Raw genomic sequence first — 22956 nt, forward strand, 5'->3', positions numbered from 1 at the left:
CCTGGATAGTAAACTGGACTCATCCCTGATCATGGATGCCATCTACCAAAAGGGGCAGAGCCAGCTCTTTTTCCTCAGGCAGCTGAGGTCCTTTAATGTCTGCAGCGAAATACTGCACGTTTTATCAGGCAGTGGTGGCCAGTGTACTTTTTTATGCTGCAGTCTGCTGGGGCAGCAGCATGTCCGACGTGAACACAAGGAGACTGGATAGGCTAGTTGAAAAGGCTGGGTGTGTGCTTGGCAGGAGTCTGGACTCACTCAGGACTGTTGTGGAGAGATGCATGTAATGTAGGATGGAGGCCATCTTGGACAATACCAACAATCCTCTCCACAACATTCTGGTGGGACAGAGAAGCAGCTACAGGAGCAAACATCTCATCTCACTGCGCTGCAGAACAGAGAGGTTCAGGAGATCCTTTGTTCCCACTGCCATCAGGCTATACATACAACAACTCAGCAAAAGGAAGTGGACTAATTTAATTATTATTGTTTATATATTATTATGTTTTTATTATTATTAACAATGAGCTAATGGACACATGAAATTCCCCAAGGAGATAAATAAAGTATCTATCTATCTATCTATCTATCTATCTATCTATCTATGCTTCATTTACAAGTGGCTTGCATTTGATAACAAGAAAAACCCATTTTAACAGTCAGTGAAAGATAAACTGTGAAGTCCACCTCCACAACATTATGATTTTTTTTTCCTTTCCCTACACCCCTAAAACCCTCTATGAACTCATCTGAGGTTACTAATGAGAGATAAGTGTGATGTCAGAGACCAGAGGTTTCTTGATATACTGTATATTCAATTTATGCAAGTTTTTTAAAACAACTACCCATCTATATGTTTATAAATGTTTTCTCATGAATTCCTCATTAATTTTAAACATGTCTATCACTGTATATATCAACATACAGTATATTGACAGGCTTTGGGATAGATATATATTTATGTAACATGTTTAAAATATAAGCATACATACATAAACAAATATTTGTATGGGCTAGACATATAGGCTATGTCAATATATGAAACTGTTCCATAGGTCTCGTAATTTTTTACACCTTTTTATTTTATATGCACATACGGAAATTCAATATGTACATACTGTATGTTGCATTTCTGTGTGTGTTTGCATGGCCACAAGAGGTTGTTGGTCAGGAAAATGTTAACACAGGTGGTTTTCAGTTTAATGATCAATGCTGTATTTTTTCAGCTGAGAACTGTCTCATTGGTTAAAATAAAATATATAATATCTTTCAACTGCAGACTTTGAAATACAGTAACTCAATCCAGAAACTAAGAACAGATGTCTTCTCACATTATTAAATCTGACAGAAGCTGAATAGATGTTATTTTCTTTGTTAATAAATTAATGAACAATAAAGCTGAAATTTATGTCTGAACATAAAGCTACAATGCCATCATGAAGTGTATTTGTGCAGTATCTGAGTGAAAATGATTCTCCTATCCTCATTATTGGTGGAACTGCTGTTATCCACATCCCCACTCACCCACAGTGGCTTGAAAAACCAATCTGAGCAAATCTGAGAGTTTTCAAGAAGCAATAAGAGCCTCCCAGTGTGTGGATCAGAAGAGAGAAGAGGAATTATGACAACAGGGAATGGATCAGAAAAAGTGATCTCTTCCCCTCAGGATGAAAGTTTGTTCTAACAAAGTGAGCTGTTGATCTGACCTCTGCTACCCCTCGCCAGGCACAAACCAGTGACTGCTGCTGCAGCCTTCATTAAACTGCTATTTATCACTCACCACCTTGTCTGATTGACAGAGAAATAATTGCTGCAAAAAAATGAATAAGGTTTTACAAGCTGATATTACCGTAGGAGAGGCTGACGATCAATAAACAATGCTGCAGTTAGACTGAATAATGTCTACCCTGAGTCACTCTCTCCAATGTGTGGTGCTTAATTTGGCCAGTGAAGGAGCGGTTACACTTCCTCAGGTCATTGAAAAAACTATAATTCTTGCCTCCCTGTTGCCTTCATAATTACACTAGCTGTATTAAAGCAATTTTTCATTCAAAAGTCCCAAGGCTGAGAGGAAACAAAAAGGCTGAAAACAGAATTCGTGGCCCTGGGCCTGTTCACAACTCCCTTACACACTCATCTCTCTGTGCATTTTAAATTTAGTTTCAATATTGATTTATCTCTCAGTTAGTCAGTGAATTATTTATTGACAAAATGTCAAGAATAATTAATATTCCATATCAAAAGTTACCAAAGGGTTAAAATTGCTAATAAAAGTTACAAAGAAAAAAACTGAGTGAAAAATCTGATCATTTTATCCCAAAAACTCCAGGTATTATATGGAAATGCTGAGCCTGATTTAAGAAACACAAAGCTGCAGCAAACTTTCAGTATCTGGCACAGAGATTTGTGCTCTACAGGCTCCTCTCCAAAATGTTTCCTATACAGTTCTAGTAAAAACTGAACAATAAAGTTTATGGTATCTCATCAACTGTTCTTAAATGAATCTAGGATATGGAGCATTTCATTAAGGATGCATGTTCTTAGAAAGGGATGAACATGAAAAGATAATATACAACCAGTGATGTATCAGATGGACAGTTTCCGTTGGTTTGCTAACTTGTGTTTAAATGCTGCAAAGCAGAATCAGCTACTGTTAAAAAAATAAATAAATAAAAAACATTAATTTACAGGGAATGTTCTGTATTCTTTTTACAGACTTTTCCTGTTCTTCCATAAAACAATTAAATGTCTGTAAATTTACATATATGTGCTGTTTTTTAAGGGTTTGCCCTTAAAATTACATGCAATTAACCATCATTTAAGATTACAGCAATATTATGTGTTTTTGTGGTAATGTATTGTATTTTGTATTAAAAATGTACTTTTACATAAAATGTGATGTAATATTTTACAGATCTTGCTTGTTCATGATAACAAAGAAATGTAAGTAACTAGTGACTCAACTTTTATTTTCGGCCGGCAAGAGAGAAATGCTATGGAATGGCATTTTAATCAAAATTAAATAAAATAAAAAAATAAATAACATAAATAAATAAATACTGCTATGAAATAAATTCTCAAATAAATATAGGTTATAAATGTAGAAATATATAAATATATGTAAATATAAATATATAATTGAGTCAATAGATAAATAAATAGCTTTATAAATAAATAAATAATAATAAATAAATAGCTTTTTATTTTAAGATGATATTTTTCTTCATTTCAGGGGACTTTTATTTCATAATTCCACATTTATTTATTTCTGGAGACTTTTAGTCAAGTAACTAGTGACTAAACTTTTATTTTCACTGCAGGTAGATCATTAACCCTTTAATATAGAAACGACTCATTGAAATTGATTGAGAAATATAAATGTTATAGAACTTTTTATCCACAAAAACTGCAGCTCCTCTGTTTACTTGTGCTTTTTTATAGGGCAGTCTTTCCCAGACCAATATGGCAGCAACGTTGACATAAGATCCAGTGGCCACTGTGGCATGTACATATATATATCTATGGTTTTAGGCGCACAGAGATGATTTTGTCTGCATTTTTGTCCGATAAACAAAAAAGATAAACACAGCACACATGCTGTAACTTAATGATAACTTTAAATATACTAACAATTTAAAGTTTTTTCTGTAATTTTAAGGTCAATCTTATTAGTTTTCCATTTATTTGCACTTTTACATTCAAACTTTGTAATTCTGGATGCAAATGTAGCAAACTTTTTTTCATTACATCAAACATTCAAACTTCAAACAAAAAAAGTTGGAAGCACTGGAATGTATCTCAGCATGGTTTGTCACACAACAACAACACACAATCACACACAGGCGCACGCACACACTCACCGACAACACACACACACACACACACACACACACACACACACACATACACACACACACAAACACAGACACATTCAAACCTATTCTATTCTAACCTAATTTAGAGTCCTCAATTAATTAAAAGTGCATGTCTTTGTACTACTAATCAGAGTCCCTGGAAGAAACACAAGGAGAACATGGGTTGAAGCTGAACCCAGGCACTTCTTGCTGTTGTCTTCCTGCCTAGACTTTACTATGTGTATTTGTGCATGCAGCATATACAATAAAAGAAAACAGTACAAATTTGACAATGACCAATTCATTTGCTCTGGCCATCTGATTCCATCAGCTCAGGGAACCTTGTTCAATAAACTAGATCTTCGGTCAGTTTGCAAACACTAAAATATGGTATTCTGTATACTGTACCATGTGTGTGTCTGCGTGTGTGTGTCTGTGTGCCTGTGTAAACCCATAGGTATCAATGAAACGTTATCATACATTATAAAATTTTTATTCATACCCTACAAAAACATTTGACCTAATTGGTCAAAATGAAATAGTCTAAATAAAACTAAATACACACATTTCCACAATTAAGTGTTTCTGTTTTAAAAGCACCGTCCTCCAGCATTTAAGAAATGGAAGGTCTTTAGTTTGGTTTTAAAAGAACACATTGATGGGGCAAGTCTCAGATCAGCAGGTAACTGTTTTAGGGGCATAGATGCTAAAAGCCATCTCACTACACTTTGAAAATGCTATTGGCACATGGAGATTTCCAACGTGTGATCTGCTGAGATTGTAAACTAACAGTATGTCTGAGATGTACTGTGAAGCCAGACCAGCAAGTGCTTTGTAGACCAAGAGGAGGATTTTTTAAATTGTATTCTGAAAACAACAAGTAGCCAGGGAAAGTTTCAGAGTAGAGAGTTATGTGGTCAGATTTTTGGCTGGACTGCAGCAGTACGGACGCTGACTGACTGAGTGATGGAGTTGAGTTTTACTGTTAAACCTTTGGTCAGCTGAATACCATGTGACGTTAGTCATGAAGTTACACCATTGGTCTGTTGACTTGTTTTTACTTGTCTGGACTCCAGGTATTCACAGATCAGCAGTCTCTGTTACTGTTTTCTCCCTGTTCAGCTGAATGAAGTTTTCTGTCATCTAGTGGTTATTTTTTCCAAGCAGCTGACTAGGGAGTGTATGAACCCTATCTTTCAGCTGGCATAAAGCACAACTCAAGTCTCTTTGCTAGTTTCAGACTGAAGCAGTGCACACATTGTTTAAATTGACCAACAAAAACTTGGTCTTAAGTAAATGGCACAATATTTCGCCATTATTTTAAGGGCACATTGTCAATATGCACCTACTTAGGTGGGTGCACAGCATGCCTGTTTAGCACAAGCAGAGTGTGCATAACATGAGCTTTAGATGTTTGATGTTAAGTCAGGTGGAACATTAGAATGTAGCCACAGAAGGTCACAGCATTCTTTGTTGGTACAGATAGTTTAAGTAACATTTGTTTAAGCTTTATTAAAGTAATGGTAAAAAAATAAAAATAAAATAAAAATTATACTTTTTTAGCTTTACAGTGAATCGTAGTGTCTCTTGTTATTTCTTTTTCCCCCCAGATGCACCAAGGATCCAGCTGATTACTGGCAATTTGAAGGTGGATTTTTCTTCATCTGCTACATTGTACTGTCACTTCTGGTATAGATTTATTGACCCCTGTGGTATATTTTGATTTTACTTATTAATACATTGTATAGTTGGGATTCTGACATAAAAGATAATATAATGTTTGTCCACATATGTTGTCAGAACTATATGGAGAATATTGTGGAAAAAAAGATAAAATTAGAAAGCTAAATTAGAAAATAAAAGCTAAAAAACAACAGACCACAACCCCCCCAGCTCCACAGCCCACCTCTTTCAGAGGTGAAATGAGGAGAAATGTAAGAATGTAAGTTTCTCTGCAGAAACTTTATTGATGGTGTTTGATTGTAATAAATTAGGAAAAATCTGTAAAATAACAGCTTTTTTCTTCACAACTATGAGTGGCATCACTGTATTAAAGGTCTTTGATCATAATTTGAAAAATCTGTAAAATAACAGATTTTCTGTGTAGAAACATTAATGAAACTTTTTGTAAATTTATTGTTTTTACACTTTATTTGAATTAGGATATTTTACTTTAATTTTACGGTTTTTGTTTGGCAGCCACCCATGTGTCATTTGACTGTTTTTTATGCTTCTTTTTTTTTTTTACAGTGTATATGCTTCATTATTTATTGTATGTGTAGCTTAAATCAGAATCTTCCACTTATGGTACATGATTATTAACAGAGACAAATTAACACCAAATCACAGAAACACCACAACAAGTACATGGAATTTGATGGCAAGCAAATGGGCCACAAACACACATTATTTTAACAAAGTGTGGGTATGACAAAAAAAGGGCAATAACCCACCAGAAAAAGAAAGCCATCTTCTTCAGGCAACAGATTCAAGACAACACCAAAACAAAGTCCATGCAACACTGAGGGGACATCAAACCTCTGGGCCAGGGACCCAGAAATAAAGGAAGAGTTCTAAGTAACAGCAGAAAATAGAAACTGAGATTTTAACTCCTCAGAGGTAAAATAAAAATAAAATAAAATAAAACTTGCCATGTAGTTTGCTGTGGTCACACTCGGGTATGCAAGATCAAAACGGGTAACCAGTGCAGGCTGCAGGTAAGAAATGAAAGACAAGATCACCAGCCAGTATAGAGAGAGACAGAGAGACCCAAGCCCAATGTATCAGGATGAAAAAGCATTAATAATGGTTACCCAATCACATGTTGAGTGGAGGGGAAAAGGAAAATGTTCAAACAGGTTAAGATTGATGAGGATGGGTGTAGTGGATCACACTGGCTTCCTGAATTATTTCAGTTAGTGAGGAAGAACCTCATTAGTTTTGTAGGAGATTGTCACCTCACAGACTGACTGCACATGTGCAAAATAACATGATCATTTTTGCACTACTGAGACTGAAACTGATTTCTAAAGCAAAATAAAGGTTAACAAAACAGAATAGCATTTGTGACAACAAACAGATATCAGCAGTGGCTATCAACTTTGCTACTACTACAAAATATCACTCCTCTGCAGCATACCTGTCCCCACCTGCTAATTTAGCTTTTCCTCACTGCTGTGTACTACATTTACATAAACAATGATCACACTAACACACATGAAGATCAACCAGTTTCTTACCTACATTTTACAATGTATGACAATGGGTCAGATGTCATTGATAATCTGCTGGATGACATCACAGCACCAGATATAACTTTAAGCTACACACAAAGCTAAAGCACTTGGAGCTTATGGCAATAGATGACTGTGATAGTTTCTAACATGTAAACAGGAAATGGTGAGGATTAAAGCATGTGGTCTTATATTCAAAGACTAAAGCATTAACATCATCATCTAGCAACCACACTACAAGGAAAGCACCATGCTCAATCACATTTGATCACATTAAATTTCTGCTACTATGCAGCAGGTTATAGTCAAAGGTCTCCATTGATTCAAGTCAAGGAAAAGCAGTCAAACAAATGCATTCTAATATCATTTAATACACAATGATTTATTTTGATTAGAATCTAATTTAAAGGTCAAAAACTGTTCTTCAACAGCAGATGCTTTGAACACTCACATTAGGAAGATTTATTTTTTCTGTATATGCCACATCAGATCAGATCTATGACAAGGTTGTTTATGACATTACTAAATATATTATATATATTTTTAAACCATCACTACATTTCACAGTAAATAATGTCAAACTACACATGATGAGAATATTAAATGTATAATACCTATAAAATTTAAACTAAAATCATTCTGCAGGTGCACCTCATTGTTCTACCTGTGAGGTAAAACACAGAAAACATACAGCCAATTCATTCTCCATTCACTGAAATAACAAATGGTTTGCCGAGGATTTCAAACATTGCCTGAAATTAACTGCAGACACAGAGAACCTCGCTTCACCTCCAACATCGCCCTCTGCTGGTTCAGACCTTAGCAGAAACACAATCAACCAACAAACTGCATCTGCCAATGAAACTTCCTTTGATCTTTAACACAATGGCCACATTGACCTGGGTTATTTCACACTGTGAAAGTGAACTCCAGAGACATCAGAGAGTGGAGTCCAGGTCAGGGCACATACTAGCACTTCATGAATGAATGTGTGCAAGGAATGGTAAAGGTAGAGACAAGGAAGGACATGAAGGCAGCAATTTTGTCATTTCCTTCTCTAATGATGTATATAAAAACAACAAACTGACAGCAAGATTTCTACCAACAATCAGAGTAATACAACAAAAAAAGGAAAAGTAAAAGCAAAAGAAAGAGGAAAGAATAATTCAGGTCTAGTCTGAGCACATTTCAGATATTGCATCAAAACCTATTCTCTGAAAACTCTCCTGAATTCAACCACAGTCCACTGTCTACTCACCCATCAATGCTAAATACACAAAGGGAATGATATGTGTTCTATAATTTCTCTAAGTATTGTGTATTTCCTCCTTGTTCTCTTTATTACCCAATCATCAGTTGTGTTACAAACACTACAAGTTGTTGTTAAGCACTCTCCCTATATATGCTTCACAAAACACAAAAAGTAATATGAACTTGTATTAAATGTACTATAAAAACACTGAGCATTTTGGGCCACATCTAAGACAAAAAAAGACAAACGGAGGAGTGAGTGGCTATGTTGGCAAACGTTCACAGCGCTGAACTGGGATGGAGGTTGGAGGGTCATGGTTTCTATAATGGGAAAGAGGTTGTAGTGCTGACCTTGAGAGGAGAGATGTGGGAATGGGACACGTAGCCATGCACATTTTCAATCTCAGACAGGTTCTTCTCGGACACGTGCACAAGCTCAGGGGAGCACACTTCATTGGGAAGCTGTGGGAATCCCTGGTCAAGAGGCGGCGAGTCTTCTTCGTGGTAGTGGTACTGCTGCGAGTGGAGAGGCAGAGAGAGAAAAAACGGTGAACATGAGAGAGAAAGAAACGCACAAGTGATGAGATCTAAATCCTATAAGTATGTTATGGTTCTCACAACAGGACTAAACTGTGTACATCATGGTGGTATTGTTTTTTTCTTTCTTTTAAAGACAGATTGTTGCAACAAAATGACTTGTTAAATGACCTCAACAAAAGTTGTGATTTTGAATTTTGAGTGTGAATTTCAAGCTAAATATTTTACAAGCTTGGTCTTTATGGACTCCATGAAAAACTAAGTTTCATTTCAAATGAACATTTCAGACTTTGAAGGAAGCATTTTTTGACCCCAGCATCAGACGTAATGCAATCCAATACAACAACACCTGAGATTAGGGTCTCGAAAATGAGCGTGGAGTTACATTAACATTCTGACACAATGGCGACAGAATTTTCCTGTTACACTATAACCTTTACGAAGGTTTATTACAGGGCTGTAGATACAGATTATATTGTTACTGATGATGTTGATGAATGATGTTGTGCCTTCCTCTTTTCAATGAAATTTGTTACAAGTTAGTAGAGATATTTTGTATAATGTACATGTACAGTACATATGAAATGTATGTTAAAGGAAACTTTACTACCTATTCCAATCCAGTACAAGAACCTGACAATTTCATTTGTGATTTCTTGAATATGTATAATGACTTGATACCCCTGCTCCTACCAAACAGATTCATATTACACACAATGGATCCTGGGTTTGCATGCAAACGTAGTGTTGACATGAATAATGAACAATATAAGTATAGTGATAGTAGAGTCAACAATGGCTCTAAAGTGTGAGGTGACCAAGTGAATTATATGCTTCCCATTACAGTGCATCAACATGATGAAATCTCCACTTATCTTTGAACAGATCAAACATTTCACATATAAAACACTGACACAAATGCAAATGTCGTTATATGGTTAATCCGGATGATACTGTATCCAGTTTGGATGGGGTGAAATAAAACTACCCTCCTCCTCCACTCTCTCACCAAGGGAGCGTTCATCAAGGCAGGGTTCATGCATGGTGGGGGCTGGCCGTTGTGGGGTGACCCCTGTACTGCTGGTGGCCTGTTCTGGAGAGAGCAACAGGACCATATGTGACCACCAAGAGCAAACACAACAGGTGTGACTGAAGAAATTAAGTCCATTAACGATCAGTCATGTCCACAATCCCAAGTATACAACCAGCACAGCCACACAGAAGCAAACACATCACCAAGGAGGCTGAGATGTACTGTTACATACAGGTATCTGTACACCTGTACACACATCAGTACATGCAGGACAGACATGGTTAGAGTGATTACAAACTGAAACAGATACACACACATACACACACACACACACACACACACACACACACACACACACACAAACCCACAGGTAGTAACATATGAACAGAGACAATGAAGTAATCATAATATCATCCAATGACATGGTCACATACTCAAGTAAGATTAAATTATTGGCTGGTAGATCTGTGACACAGATTGAACTGAAGTATGACACAGTTCTTAAAAAATAGAGAAATACATATCATATCCTAATGTAAAATTTTAACTAAATAAAAGGATTATTACAGTTGCACGGACATGGCTGTGTCACTTTAAGTCAGACTCACAACCTTAAATTGCTACTAATGGCAATGTGACTTTGGAGAGGGACCTTGGCCTCAAGGCAAATATTCCCCAAATGATCGAGCAAAAGAAGAAGAGCCACTCTTTACACAATGAGGATGACTGGGAGAACTCGGACAACAATGGGTTACACAAATAGAAGTGATTGTCAATTAGAGAGTATGGCTCGCTGCATCTCTGAAAATTTGTCATTTTATGTTCATGATAGTATTTTGTCATTTGTCACAAACAGGAACCGCAGCCTGTGACCGTGCACAGGAGAAGAGGGTATAAACTGTACTACGAAGCAGGTTATCAAGTGGCTCAGTTATCCCCGGGGTTCTGGTTACATGCACGTTCATGTGAAAGAGGGTTGTTAATTATAAGCAGCATCGTCTGAACCACGAATTAAGTTTTAATAATATGATATGAGAAGACACGCTGATACTTGCCTGTAAATTCAGTTATAGCAATGTCGAAAAGTCATATTTAACAAGGTGAAATATAACTATTGATCACTTTTATTACCAGTACGTTTGAGTATTTTCTTCATTTTGGCTGATGACGAACAAACTGTTATGAGTATGTGATGCAGATTAAACAGTTAAAGTTAATGTCAGGCTGTTTCTGCAGCAGAGAGGAGAGATAGAAAATAGGAGAGAAGCGTAGCGTTGACAGATGACCAAAAGAAGGCCAGAGCTAAGAACAAACGCAGTTTACTTCAGCAGATAATGGCATTACAAAACTTCACTTTCAGTAGCAGCACCGCATAGTACATTAAGAAGTCACCATCTTGATTGACTCACTCTGTATATACAGCATTTCAACTAGTACCTGTTTAATGACAGTGCCGCCTAGTGGTATAAAGTAGAAATCATAAATGACTTAACAAAACATCTCCTCTCTCTGTAAAAGATTACACTCTCACATAAAGTAATTGCGAGCAGTAAAGGCAATCATAATAAGTAAAATCCTGTAGACTGTAGACTATGTAACTAAACACAAATATACCTAAATATTCTTGAGGTAGCATTAGTACAGGAAAATGGAAATAAGGTTGCTTCACAGTTTTACAGTTTGGTGCGCATTTTTGTGCCATAAAGGAGTTCATATGGTGAGGTGGAAGTTGCAGCGTGTGGCGTTGCACAGTACACCTGAAGCCAGTACATTACAGTTTCTTTCCATGGCTGTGACTGTTGGATTGCAGTTTGAATGCAACTTCTGAGGGCACAATGGAATCTTTCAATAGCTCCATTAGCAGCTGGATAGTAAACTGATGTTCTGCTATAAGAGATACCTTGGTTGTACAGGAACAAGGCAAAAGCTGCAGAAGTGAACTGTGGACCATTGTCCGTGACGATGTCCTCTGGGTTACCATGACGACTGAAGACAGGTCAGGAAGTGAATAACATCCACAGTGGTGGCAGTATGTGAAAAGGCAAGCTCAGGCCACTTGGAATAATAGTCTGTCAGTGTGAAGGCATACCTGCAGGCAGGGACAGCTGTGTCAAAGGGTCCAACAATATCAAGTCCAAGTTTCTTCCATGGCCCATGAGGCAATGTGACAGATTGCAGAGGAGCAGGGTGAGTACAGGAGGGTGCTTGCAGGTGACTTATCCCTTGGTGACTATCATGTGCAAGCGTGATCAGTGTGTGCCGTAAGGAGAGTGGTGCAATGAGCCTTGAGCCTCTGAGGATGTAGTTCCTTGACTGAGAGCTCATCTCTGATCTTGTAATATGGAGCCAGACCATCACTCACTGATTTAATGGAGGAAGGCCAACCACTTTCTATTTGTGAGCATAGGGCTGAAAGTTCAGGACAAGAGGAGCAGGTGAAGTCAAAGTCAGCCACAGGAAGGGAGCTGAGAGTAGCAGAAATCTGTGCCACCACTTCAGGTTCTGCATGTAGGGTGGAGTCAGACTGCACAGGCAAGGGAAGGTGTGAGAAGCAATCAGCCGTATAGTTCTGGGAACCTGGTCAGTAGATATCGTAATCAAAACAGAGCAAGCGTGCAGACCAGCAAGCAACACGCATTCCAGCCTGACCAATTCCTTTTGTGCTGAGCAGTGTTGTTAATGCCTGGTGGTCTGTGTGGAGAGTAAAATGACGTCCCCACAGAGTATTTCGGCTCTATTTCAGTCAGTGTGCGGGAAGCAAAAGCCACTGGCTTCTCTGTGCCATCAGGCTGTACTTGTGCAAAGACAGCACCAAGTCCATAATCACTTGTGTCTGTGGCTATCACAGGGCGTAGAGAGGGGTCAAACAGAGCCAGTGCCGGACTGTCCACAAGGAGTTTCTTGACTTCCTCAAAACTGTTTTGTGCTCCAGGACTCTGTAAAGGTGTCCTTGTCAGTAGCACATGCACACATAGGGGCCACAACTGTTGCAAAGTTAGTCAAAAACTTTGAGTACCACAATACCAGGCCCAGAAACGACCTCAGGGTAGCAGCATCAGATGGAGAAGGAGCTTCAAGGACAGCATCAATGTGCTCTTGGTCAACACAGGAGGAAGGACAGTATTGCCTTTAATGCAGAAACGTAGGAATGCTCACTGAAAAACTCTCAGCGTTGACACAGATTCAGTCTTTGTCAAGATGAATAAAAAAATTTAAAAAACTGTGTGTGTGCAGCTGTGTGTCTGGAGTGTACATTGGCTCAACATGTTTGTGCCTGTGTGCTTTGTGCTCACAGGTAGGAGTTTCATTCAAGCTATTGAATCAGTTTTTCAATACACTCTGTAATTACTTTCTTCCAACAGGATTAATCAGTAGATGGCAGGAGATGTGTTGAAGGGTTAGCCTGACAATGCGGGGCCTGGATGCAGCAGATGGGCCTATTCTTTTATCAATAGGTCCATTTCTATTGCCTCTAGCTGCTAAGATACTTATTGCCAGGAGAGTTTGTAGAAACACGTGATGCTGAGTAGCAGACAGTGCTTCCCTCAGTTCTGGCTCTGTTGCACAGATCGGTGTTCAACAATAAATGATCATCTCTGCAGAGAGTGAGGCTATTACAGAACTTAAATCCAATCAGGATATCATAATAAAACAAGCTGATAGAGGAGGTGCCACTCTGTTACTAAATACAACAGATTGTGTTACTGGAGCTGGGAGACAATAAAGCAATTAGACAGTCTAGGAATTGTAAATTCTAATTCTAATCCAGTTTATGAAAGACAGAGACAACATATCGAACAGGTCATTAGGCTACGTTTGAACTGGATAACTAAAGCTAAGGGCAACTTTATAAAGCTGGAACACCCCACAGTACCAGATCTTTACATGGTCCCTAACATTCATAAGAGTCTCACTAATCCTCCAGGAAGATGAGTTTATGATCTAAACTGAGTCAGTTTGTTGGCTTCCTCATCAAGGATGAAGTTAAAATGTTCCCATCTCATGTAGCAGACACACAAGATGTAATAAAATTATATAGCTATAATACATAATTTCTAGTACTATTTGACATAGAGAGTCAGTACATGAATTCCACATGGAGATGGTATTGAAGCCATACAGTGCTTCCTTGTGGAACATAAAAACAATGCACCTGCATTAATGCTGTTAATGTTGGACATATTAATTTTGATGAAATAACTATTCATGTTTAACATGCATGACAGTGTACCAGTACTGAAAATACTGGTTCAATTCAGTTCTGATCTTCTAAGATTAATGGACAACTAGTGTTGTCACGATACTAGAATTTCATACTTGATGCCGATAGCCAGGAAAATACTCTATAAGATTTGAACAATACAAACAATAACATCAATGACAACACTACTTTTAGGTTGTCTGAGGTAGTGCAGAAAAAAACAAAACAGTAACCTTACTGTAAGGTGTACATATATGACATGCAAATGTATTCAGCAACAGCCCTGTTTATTTTGCTTCTGGTGACTTGGCACCATATTTTCGTTGCTGATCAAATAGAGTTGGTAGGGTAGGCTGCCACTGTTTCTGTCTAGTTGCCGGTCGACTTTTCTCAGCTCAGTGTGGGACTTTAAGAGAAACACTTTTCAGACACAAATAATTGTGTTATCCTGTTAAATTAACACTGTCTATTAGTGTTACAGACGGGCAGGACTAATAATGTTTGCTGCCTAGCTCCAACATTAACGTGAGTTGTTTTATTATTAGCCACTAGCTTAATGATAACTTAACAGACAGTTAATGTGGTTATAGGCTAATTGCTAATAGTTAAACAGCTTGCGTTAACGTGTGCTGCCGGCCAGGTAAGAAAATGATTGTCAGCATTCCTGATGGAAAGTTTGTGCGATTGAAACTACATAGCACCAAAGTGTCCGATTTTGAGTCCTAGACCGAGGAATGCACTTTTGTGTGCAAGGCTATGATAACAAAACTTTCAAGAATGCCATAAAGTTACAAAGCAGTTACTACACCGTTCCCAGAAATCACCAGAAACTCCTTTATACCAAAATATGCCAACATCTCTGGGGAGATTAAAAACATTGTAAAAAAAAAAAAAAACACAGGGAGGTTTTGAGATGTTTGCTTCCTCAAATCATTTTGGATAAAAAAGAGAAAAAATATTTTGGTGATTTGCTGGTTCAGTCCATATACAGAACCCATTAAAAAACAGTTGGTTCAATGTAGTCATTGCACACATTATTCAAATACTTTCAACCCTAAAGTTTTTTACCATCCACACAAAGGTGAAGTATGAGATCAAATAAATCAATAGAATGCATACATGGTATATACAAGCTTAAATTCCCATGTGGCCAAAGTAAATAACACCTAAACTGACAATAGCTGAGCATAAGGGAGCAATTAGAAAATGTAGACTGTACCACTGCCAGACACTACATGGACAAAAACATGGGTCAACTTCCACTCTCAAAGTTGTAGGTTCGGAAAGAGTCCTACCCAATCCAAGAGGAGGTGACATCAAAAAGCTACTGAAAACAGGCATACTGCATCCATATGTAACATAAGTATTCTAAACATAGCTACAACAACACAAACACACACAGAGACACACACACATGCAGGCAGTATATCATGCACTAACTTATTCTCAGCCATCCTCTCAAGAGACAAGGAAATGAGGAGGCCAGAAGCTGTGTCTGTCTGCTGCAGGGCTGTATAGCCAGTTCCCATACACAAATGTTGTTTCTGCTGGGTGTTGCTACAGGCGGAATGAGGCAGGTGTCTGCTAATTCTACTGCTATTTGCCTTACCATAGCAAATTTAATGGAAGAGAGGAGAGGATCCAAACATAGAAACTACAAGCACACCATATCTGAAATTATACTCTTCTTACTAGGGATGGGTACCGAAACCTGGTGTTGTCTCTCTCTCTCTCTCTGTTAGGGGCGGGGGCAGCTTTGTGTCATACACCAGAACACATTGCAGCACAGAAACACCAGACCCTGCTCTTAGGCATGGCAGAGAGAGCTAAAAGTTTTTAAGTGCGGTTCAGTCTTTTGGATGTAGGAGCGGAAACACGCGCAATCTCTTGAAACATCCAGTGAAAGTCTGTTACACACAGACGGAAAAATGTACAGTTACAGTTTTCAGCCAACTAGCTTGTAGTTATCCGTTGTTGTGTCATGTGTGTTCTGTATGCTGCAGCCTGGAACCACACACAGTAAATTAAATTATACAAAGATGTAATGATGAAAAGTAACCAATAGCCATCTGATTGTTATGGGCACATTCTTTGTTCATTTGTTAAGCAATGCTATGAGAAAATAAGCAATGTTAATTCTGTTCTTCATTTGTTTTGTTTTTTTCTTACAAAAAAGTAAAGAAAACAGTACCGTTAAAGTACCGGATGGATAAGTGGTATCGTTAAAAGTAGTAGTACCGTTAAATTCTTAACGATACCCATCCCTACTTCTTGCACAGTTAGCAGTTCAAGGAATGGGATTCATTTTGTGATCACTTGTGTGAGTAAAAACATCAGTGAATTTTGAGTCTCACTATATTATATATAGTTAAATGAATCCTGATTGGCTGTTAGGTATTCTGAGTACCAGCATCCCCTGGTACAGCACTGTGGCCAGATCAATGAGAGGATCCCTCTGCCTGTTTACCTTTTATACCCGTAACCTAGCAACAACTTTTATAATCTACCCCCAGCAGGAGGAAATGGAGCATAACGTATGTCACTTTATTTGAGCTCAATATCCATTTTCTTCATAATTAAACTTTCTCACTGACACCTCTGTGTGTCACTTATCTCCAAACGGAATCATAAAAATTAGGGTGTGGTGTACTGGCAATAACACGCTTATAACTATGCAATCCAGTGTGATGCTGCCTACTGATGTACCAGTCTACTATATAAATAATAAAATAACAATAATAACAGATTATTATTAATACATTATTAATTATTATTATTGTTATTATTATTATTATAACTTTACATCTCTGTGGAACTTGCATTGTGCTCCTTTCCTACCTAACTCTCTCTGGCTACGTCCAAACTGTGTTATAAATCGAAAATGCTCTCCATTCAGATGAGTGTTATAGATCTGTATCAAAAATGATCTCCGTCCATATCACACCTGAAAATGCTTATCAAATGACCATTCAGGTACACAGGGCATGTGCGAGCTGGTGGAAACAGGAAGCAGAAACACCACAAACGAGGAACAGGAAAGACAGTTGTAGCCTTAAAATGCAGAATTGAACATATCAACAGCTGTAAGCAAAGACAACAAGGTCAGTAACGCTTGTGATTCGTTGTCTGTGTTGCTTTCACCAGTAGTAGTCGAGGCTGATAAGACTAGGGCTGGGGCGGCGCGTCGATGTGATCGACGTAATCGATTACGTAAATACCTTGATTTACGTAACGTGCGTCGACGTATCACAAGGAGGAAGTAAGATGGCTGCACCTTGTCAGAGCATGGATTCCACCGAAGACTAAGCTGAAGCGGAAGAACCTTGCCCACAGTCATCTAACGTGTGGGAGTATTGTAGGCAGTTGGTCTTAGACCATACTATGTACCGAGAGAGTTCTCACACGTCATTGCCCTTGTTGTTTACATTCAACCACAAGAAGAGCCTGCAGTTGCGTGTGACGTCATTCGCGAGACTAACTTCTGTATGCACACTGTAATACCAGCAAGGACTGTATATTGCTTTCCAAACAACAAACCCTGGATCACCAGTAACATCAAGACCCTCCTCAACCAGAAAAAGGAGGCCTTCAGGGATGGAGACAGGGAGAAGCTCAGGTGTGCAACATGATCTGAAGAGGAGATTAAAGCAGGCGAAGGACAACTACAAAAAGAAAGTAGAGAGGAAGCTGCAGCACAACAACACCAGAGACGTGTGGAAGGGGACAAGGACCATCACTGGCTATAAAGAGAAGAACAGTCAGGCAACATCAGGTTATGTGGACAAGGCTAATGAGTTCAACCTGTTCTACAACAGGTTTGACACAGCCTCACCTGTTCTGTCTCCCACTGCTTCAGCTGCAGCTTCTCCTACTGCATCTCCTTCACAACCTGACACTGCAGCTGCAACTCCCTACATACTGGGGTCAAGTCTCCTGTCCTTTACAGCGGAGGAGGTGAGGGCGGAGCTCAAGAGGCCAAGTCCTGAGAAGGCAACAGGCCTGCATGGTGTTCGTCCGAGGCTGTTAAAGGACTGTGCAGCCCAGCTGGCTGAGTCTCTCCAGAGGATCTTTAACTTAAGCCTTCAAACAGGGAGGGTCCCGGTCTTGTGGAAAACATTCTGTCTTGTTCCGGTTCGTAAAGTAGGACGACTGGCTGAGATAAATGTCTACAGACCGGTGCCCCTTACAGCACACATCATGAAGACTCTGGAGCGGCTGCTTCTCAATCTGCTGAAGCCACAGGCTGAACATACACTTGACCCCCTACAGTTTGCCTACAAAGAACATATTGGAGTGGATGATGCCGTCCTTTACATGCTCCACTGGGCCCATTCTTACTTGGATGAGCCAGGTAGTTACATGAGGATTATGTTCTTTGATTTCTCAAGTGCATTTAACACCATCCAACCCCCCATTCTTAAAGACAAGCTGGAAGGGATGGGGGTGGATCCCTGCTTCAAGTCCTGGATTGTGGATTAACTGACAAGATGACCACAGTACGTCAGGCTGGGTATCTGTGTCTCAGGGACAGTGATGAGCAGCACTGGGGCTCCACAGGGGATTGTTCTGGCTCCGATCCTGTTCACCCTGTATACGGCAGACTTTAAATACAACTCTGAGTCCGGCCACATCCAGAAATACTTGGATGACACAGCTAGTGTGGCGTGTATCAGGAACAGGCAGGAAGATGAGTACAGGGATCTGATGGCCTTCAGTGAATGGAGCGACAAGAACTGCCTCCTTCTGAACACCTCCAAGACCAAGGAGATGGCCATGGACTTTCGGAGGTCTAGGCCCACCCTTCAGCCAGTCAACATTCGAGGGAAGGACGTTGAGGTGGTGCACACTTATAAATACCTAGGTGTGCACCTGGACAGTAAACTCAAGTGGTCCCTGAACACGGATGCCATCTACCTGAAGGTGCAGAGACTGCTATTTTTCCTCAGGAAGCTCAGGTCCTTTGATGTTTGAATTTATTTTGGGTAAACTTGTTGTTATATCAATTGAGTAATAAAAAAAATGGATTAATCAAAAAAATATCAACAGATTAACTGATTAATCGAAAAAATAATCATTAGGTGCAGCCCTAGATAAGACCCAATCAGTGAGCGACTGAGCATATCTACGTCATTGTTTCAGAGGTCTCTGTTTGTGCCCGTGCAGACTGCAAAGCAACTCCAGAGTTTTCAAACTAAAACAGGTCCAGCAGTGTTTTGAAAATCTCGAAAACTTGGAGTAGTATAGACGGCAGGTGAAAACCTAGCAAAAGTGATGCGTTTTAAAACTAGTAGTAGTAGTAGTAGTAGTGTGGATGTAGCTTCTCTCTGTCAACCCAACTGCCAGATACTTGCTCATGGTGCGAATTGTTGCATCTCTGCAAATAATATATATAATAAATAGCAGTGTAGACCTTCTCTACATGAAAGGTTCCATGAGATAACTCTTGATGTAAGTTTGGATGTCACCAGTCTCTCAATGTTCAACACAGTTAACAAAACAGCAGCACACGTCAAGAGCAAACTTCAGGCAGTTTTACTCTTTCAAAGCCAAGAATTACTGTATAAACAAGAGTGCATCACACAGCAAACAGTCAACCAGTCTCCCCCAAACTACTTCTGCAGTTTGTTGTATACAGCAGTAAAACTAAGTCATGGCACTGAGGCATGATGAGTGTCATGTGAATGAAGTGGAGCATGGCATTGATAACTGATGTACAATTTAACATGTAGTGAGTGATTAATGCTACAGGGAGAAAGAAAGAGAGAACCAGGGCGAGATGGAGGAGGAGGAGAAAATCTGATCACTGGATGAAGGCTCAGAAAAGACGCTTGTGAAACTAACCAGAAGCAGAGAGGATACAGTAGTGAGATTTATCAGAGCAATGCAAAAGGTTCAACTTCAGCGCTATCAAAAGGCACAATGTGACAAAGACTTAATGTTATTTTTGATACAGCCGAGAAGAATGATTTTTTCTTGACTCTACAGGTTAAACAAGCACCCTGGAATACAGGAAAGAATGAGGAGAGAGTGCACAAGATAATCTGATTATCCTTTGATTACTGAGACAACAAAAGATTATGTCAGTTTATAAAGAAAAAAATTCAAAAATAGGGTTAGAGCTTCTTGTTGACAGCTGCCCATAGTTTCTATAAAAACATACAGTATGTATGCTAATAGAAAAATATGATGTATTTGATTTTCTACTAAAATATGTTTTTAATGATTTTGGTCATGTATTTTAATGTTTACTTTCATGCAACGTAGATCTTTGTCAGAGATCCCGTTGAGATTTTTTTGGTATATTATGTGCCTACAATGCAATAGCATAGAAGACATATATTATTATTCTGCATACTTATTAGTGTGAATGCTATTATTAGTGTGAATGCTATTGTTCTTCAAATATTTATATCTTCTTCTTCTGCCTTTCCACGGTCTCTAACTACTTAATACTTTTTCATACAGAAACCATTCAACTTTCAAAATGTTCAGCTTGTTTTGTAGATTATCGGATGTATACAACTTTTTTCTTCTATTCATAATTTTCAAAATATTAAACGTTTTCTGCAATTTTTTTGCCATTTAAAGGAATGGAGAGACTGTTCAAATCATTGAAAGCTTCAGCGTCTTTGAGCTTCAACTACTTCAGCATACTTTCAGCTACAGACTTCATTCAAATTTTAAAATGTTCACAAGACTTTCAGCTATTAAACTTGTATTCAACTTTTGGATATCTTGTACAGTTTTATGTAGTTTTATGCAGTTTATAATGGGTTTGTATTGCAAGGAATGTTCAGGGCTAGAGTGGGAGAAGCTCTAAAATTCGTCTGAAAAAAATCCCTGTAACTGGTCCTTATGGCCACATATTTCAATTTTGACACATCATTTCTTCCTCATTAGTAGACAAATTTGTCCTATTTCATATAAAGTGACTACCTTAGCACAGAGACTAACAGAATTTAAACTGTCAGCCTCAAACTGATGGGAGTACCCTCCATTCAGGAGAAAACCAAAACTGACCCTTTTTTGTAACTCACTCCTATTTCTAGATTTTTAGCTTTAGAAACACCAAAACCACATGGAGGTGTTCAGGAGAGTCTTGCGGCACTGACCATGTGATAATTTTGCTGATATTATGTACTGTTGTGTATTAAATGGCAGAAGTTTGAGAGGTTTGCTGACCCTTTCCTCCCATAGATTTGTATGAGCTCTGTGTCTTCAACAGCCAGACTCTCTCTTTCTCTCACTCTCTCTCTCACACACACACACACACACACACACACACACACACACACACACACACACACACACACACACACACAAAGTCCAAACACAGAGTCACTAAAAGGGGCAGGTCATGACACTGAGTGGGGACTATGCATTAAGATCTGACTGGAATTGAAACGTTGATTATCAAAGTAATTTTTTATAATCAGTGTGCAGGCATTAAATTATGGCCTTTTGTGTGTTTGTTCAGTTGTGTTTGAAAAGCTGAGCAATTCAAATTAAGATTCTTACTCCAGATGAAGTGCTGTTCTTTTACTCCAGCAGCGTCATATGTTGACTCTTATTTAACTTATTTGGATCACACCAAGATGTTGTTCTGTGTCAAGCTGAGCTAAACATTTGAAGATACAGCTGGAGGAAATCTCACATTAGTCACTCTTCACAGTGCTTGCTCTTGTTCTTTTTAGAAAATGACTTCATTTGCATTTAAAAATTAACCATAATAAACCATGTTTCATTCTTCATCACTTCTTGGTGATCAACAGCAACAATTAATTCATTTACTTGGTTAAAAGCTGCAAGTTCTTATCCTGTACTGCATTGCCTCACAACATGAGGGTTTATAATATGCTCTAGCCGTGGGCCTGCCTGAGCTGTGCTGTGTGCAAAGTGTAAACACTTTCGTGTGGTGTTGCATGCTTCACTCAGAGGATCCCTCCTATCTGACGTTTTCTATGGCCCTAACCACCAGAATCACGAGGAGATGGAAATGTGGGTTGGCATGGCCGAGGGCAGATTCAGAGCCTCTGTGCAGATTTAGTGTGGAATCTCCTTGCGGTTGTGTGCACTGACCTCTTTCTCTGGCTTATATACCTACAGTAAGACTCTCTTCCACCCTTCTATGCTCGTTCTAATCCCTACAGACAGTAGAAGTGAGAGCTCAACTATGAAAATGAAAGAGCACCTGCCCTCTGCTTTTCTTACTTTTACAGTCAAACAGGCACATTTCTGTTATAATGTTTTTAGCTTCACTGTCAGGGTCTGTGAGGGGATTGAGACATCCCCCTCACTATACAGGTGTTTTGTGCTATAGAGACAACAAGATTATATTGTTGCAGTCTAACTGTTATAGCTGTGACCAATCATACAATCACAATATCTCTAACTTAATAGCTCATATGCTGTTTGTAATTCATTTTGTTTGGATTATTGTGGATTCTGTTATTTTTCTTTCTCTGAGCTTCAGTTCTGGTTGGCAAGTGGCATTGTCATGGAAGCATGCATGTGACATGCGAATACCCAATTTCCACTAAATTTATTGAACTGTACTAACTTTAAGTGAGGAGAAAGGTGATTTAATTTAGTTTAAGCTTGGGAAATTTGCCTGTGCTGGTAGTGCCCTTCATCTTACTCTCCTGTACACCTCAGCGCTGCCAGCTAATATCCTCGTGGAGTTTTTTCCCACCACAAACACACTTGATATTAGAAATGTCAATGACAGTCCTAACACAAAGCAGAGTCATACTGTCCAGAGAGCACATGGTTCATCTCTGCCGAAGGTCCAGAAATGTGTAGTAGATTTTCAAGATGGAGGACAGCGCAAGGTCTTCTGGTGGGTTT

At 38.8% G+C, this 22956-nt stretch overlaps 1 protein-coding gene across 1 annotated transcript in view; it reads right to left on the minus strand.

Moving 5' to 3' along the window:
• LOC111222161 (disks large homolog 2) overlaps positions 1-22956 on the minus strand; it is a 167083-nt gene that overhangs the window by 104686 nt on the left and 39441 nt on the right. The window contains exon 2 of the mRNA XM_022745748.1: positions 8690-8854. Coding sequence (XP_022601469.1) covers positions 8690-8854 — 165 coding nt within the window. The remainder of the gene's footprint in view (positions 1-8689; positions 8855-22956) is intronic.

The sequence above is a fragment of the Seriola dumerili genome, unplaced genomic scaffold (genome assembly GCF_002260705.1).
Source record: "Seriola dumerili isolate Sdu_G_001 unplaced genomic scaffold, Sdu_1.0 BDQW01000091.1, whole genome shotgun sequence".
NCBI lineage: Eukaryota > Metazoa > Chordata > Actinopteri > Carangiformes > Carangidae > Seriola > Seriola dumerili.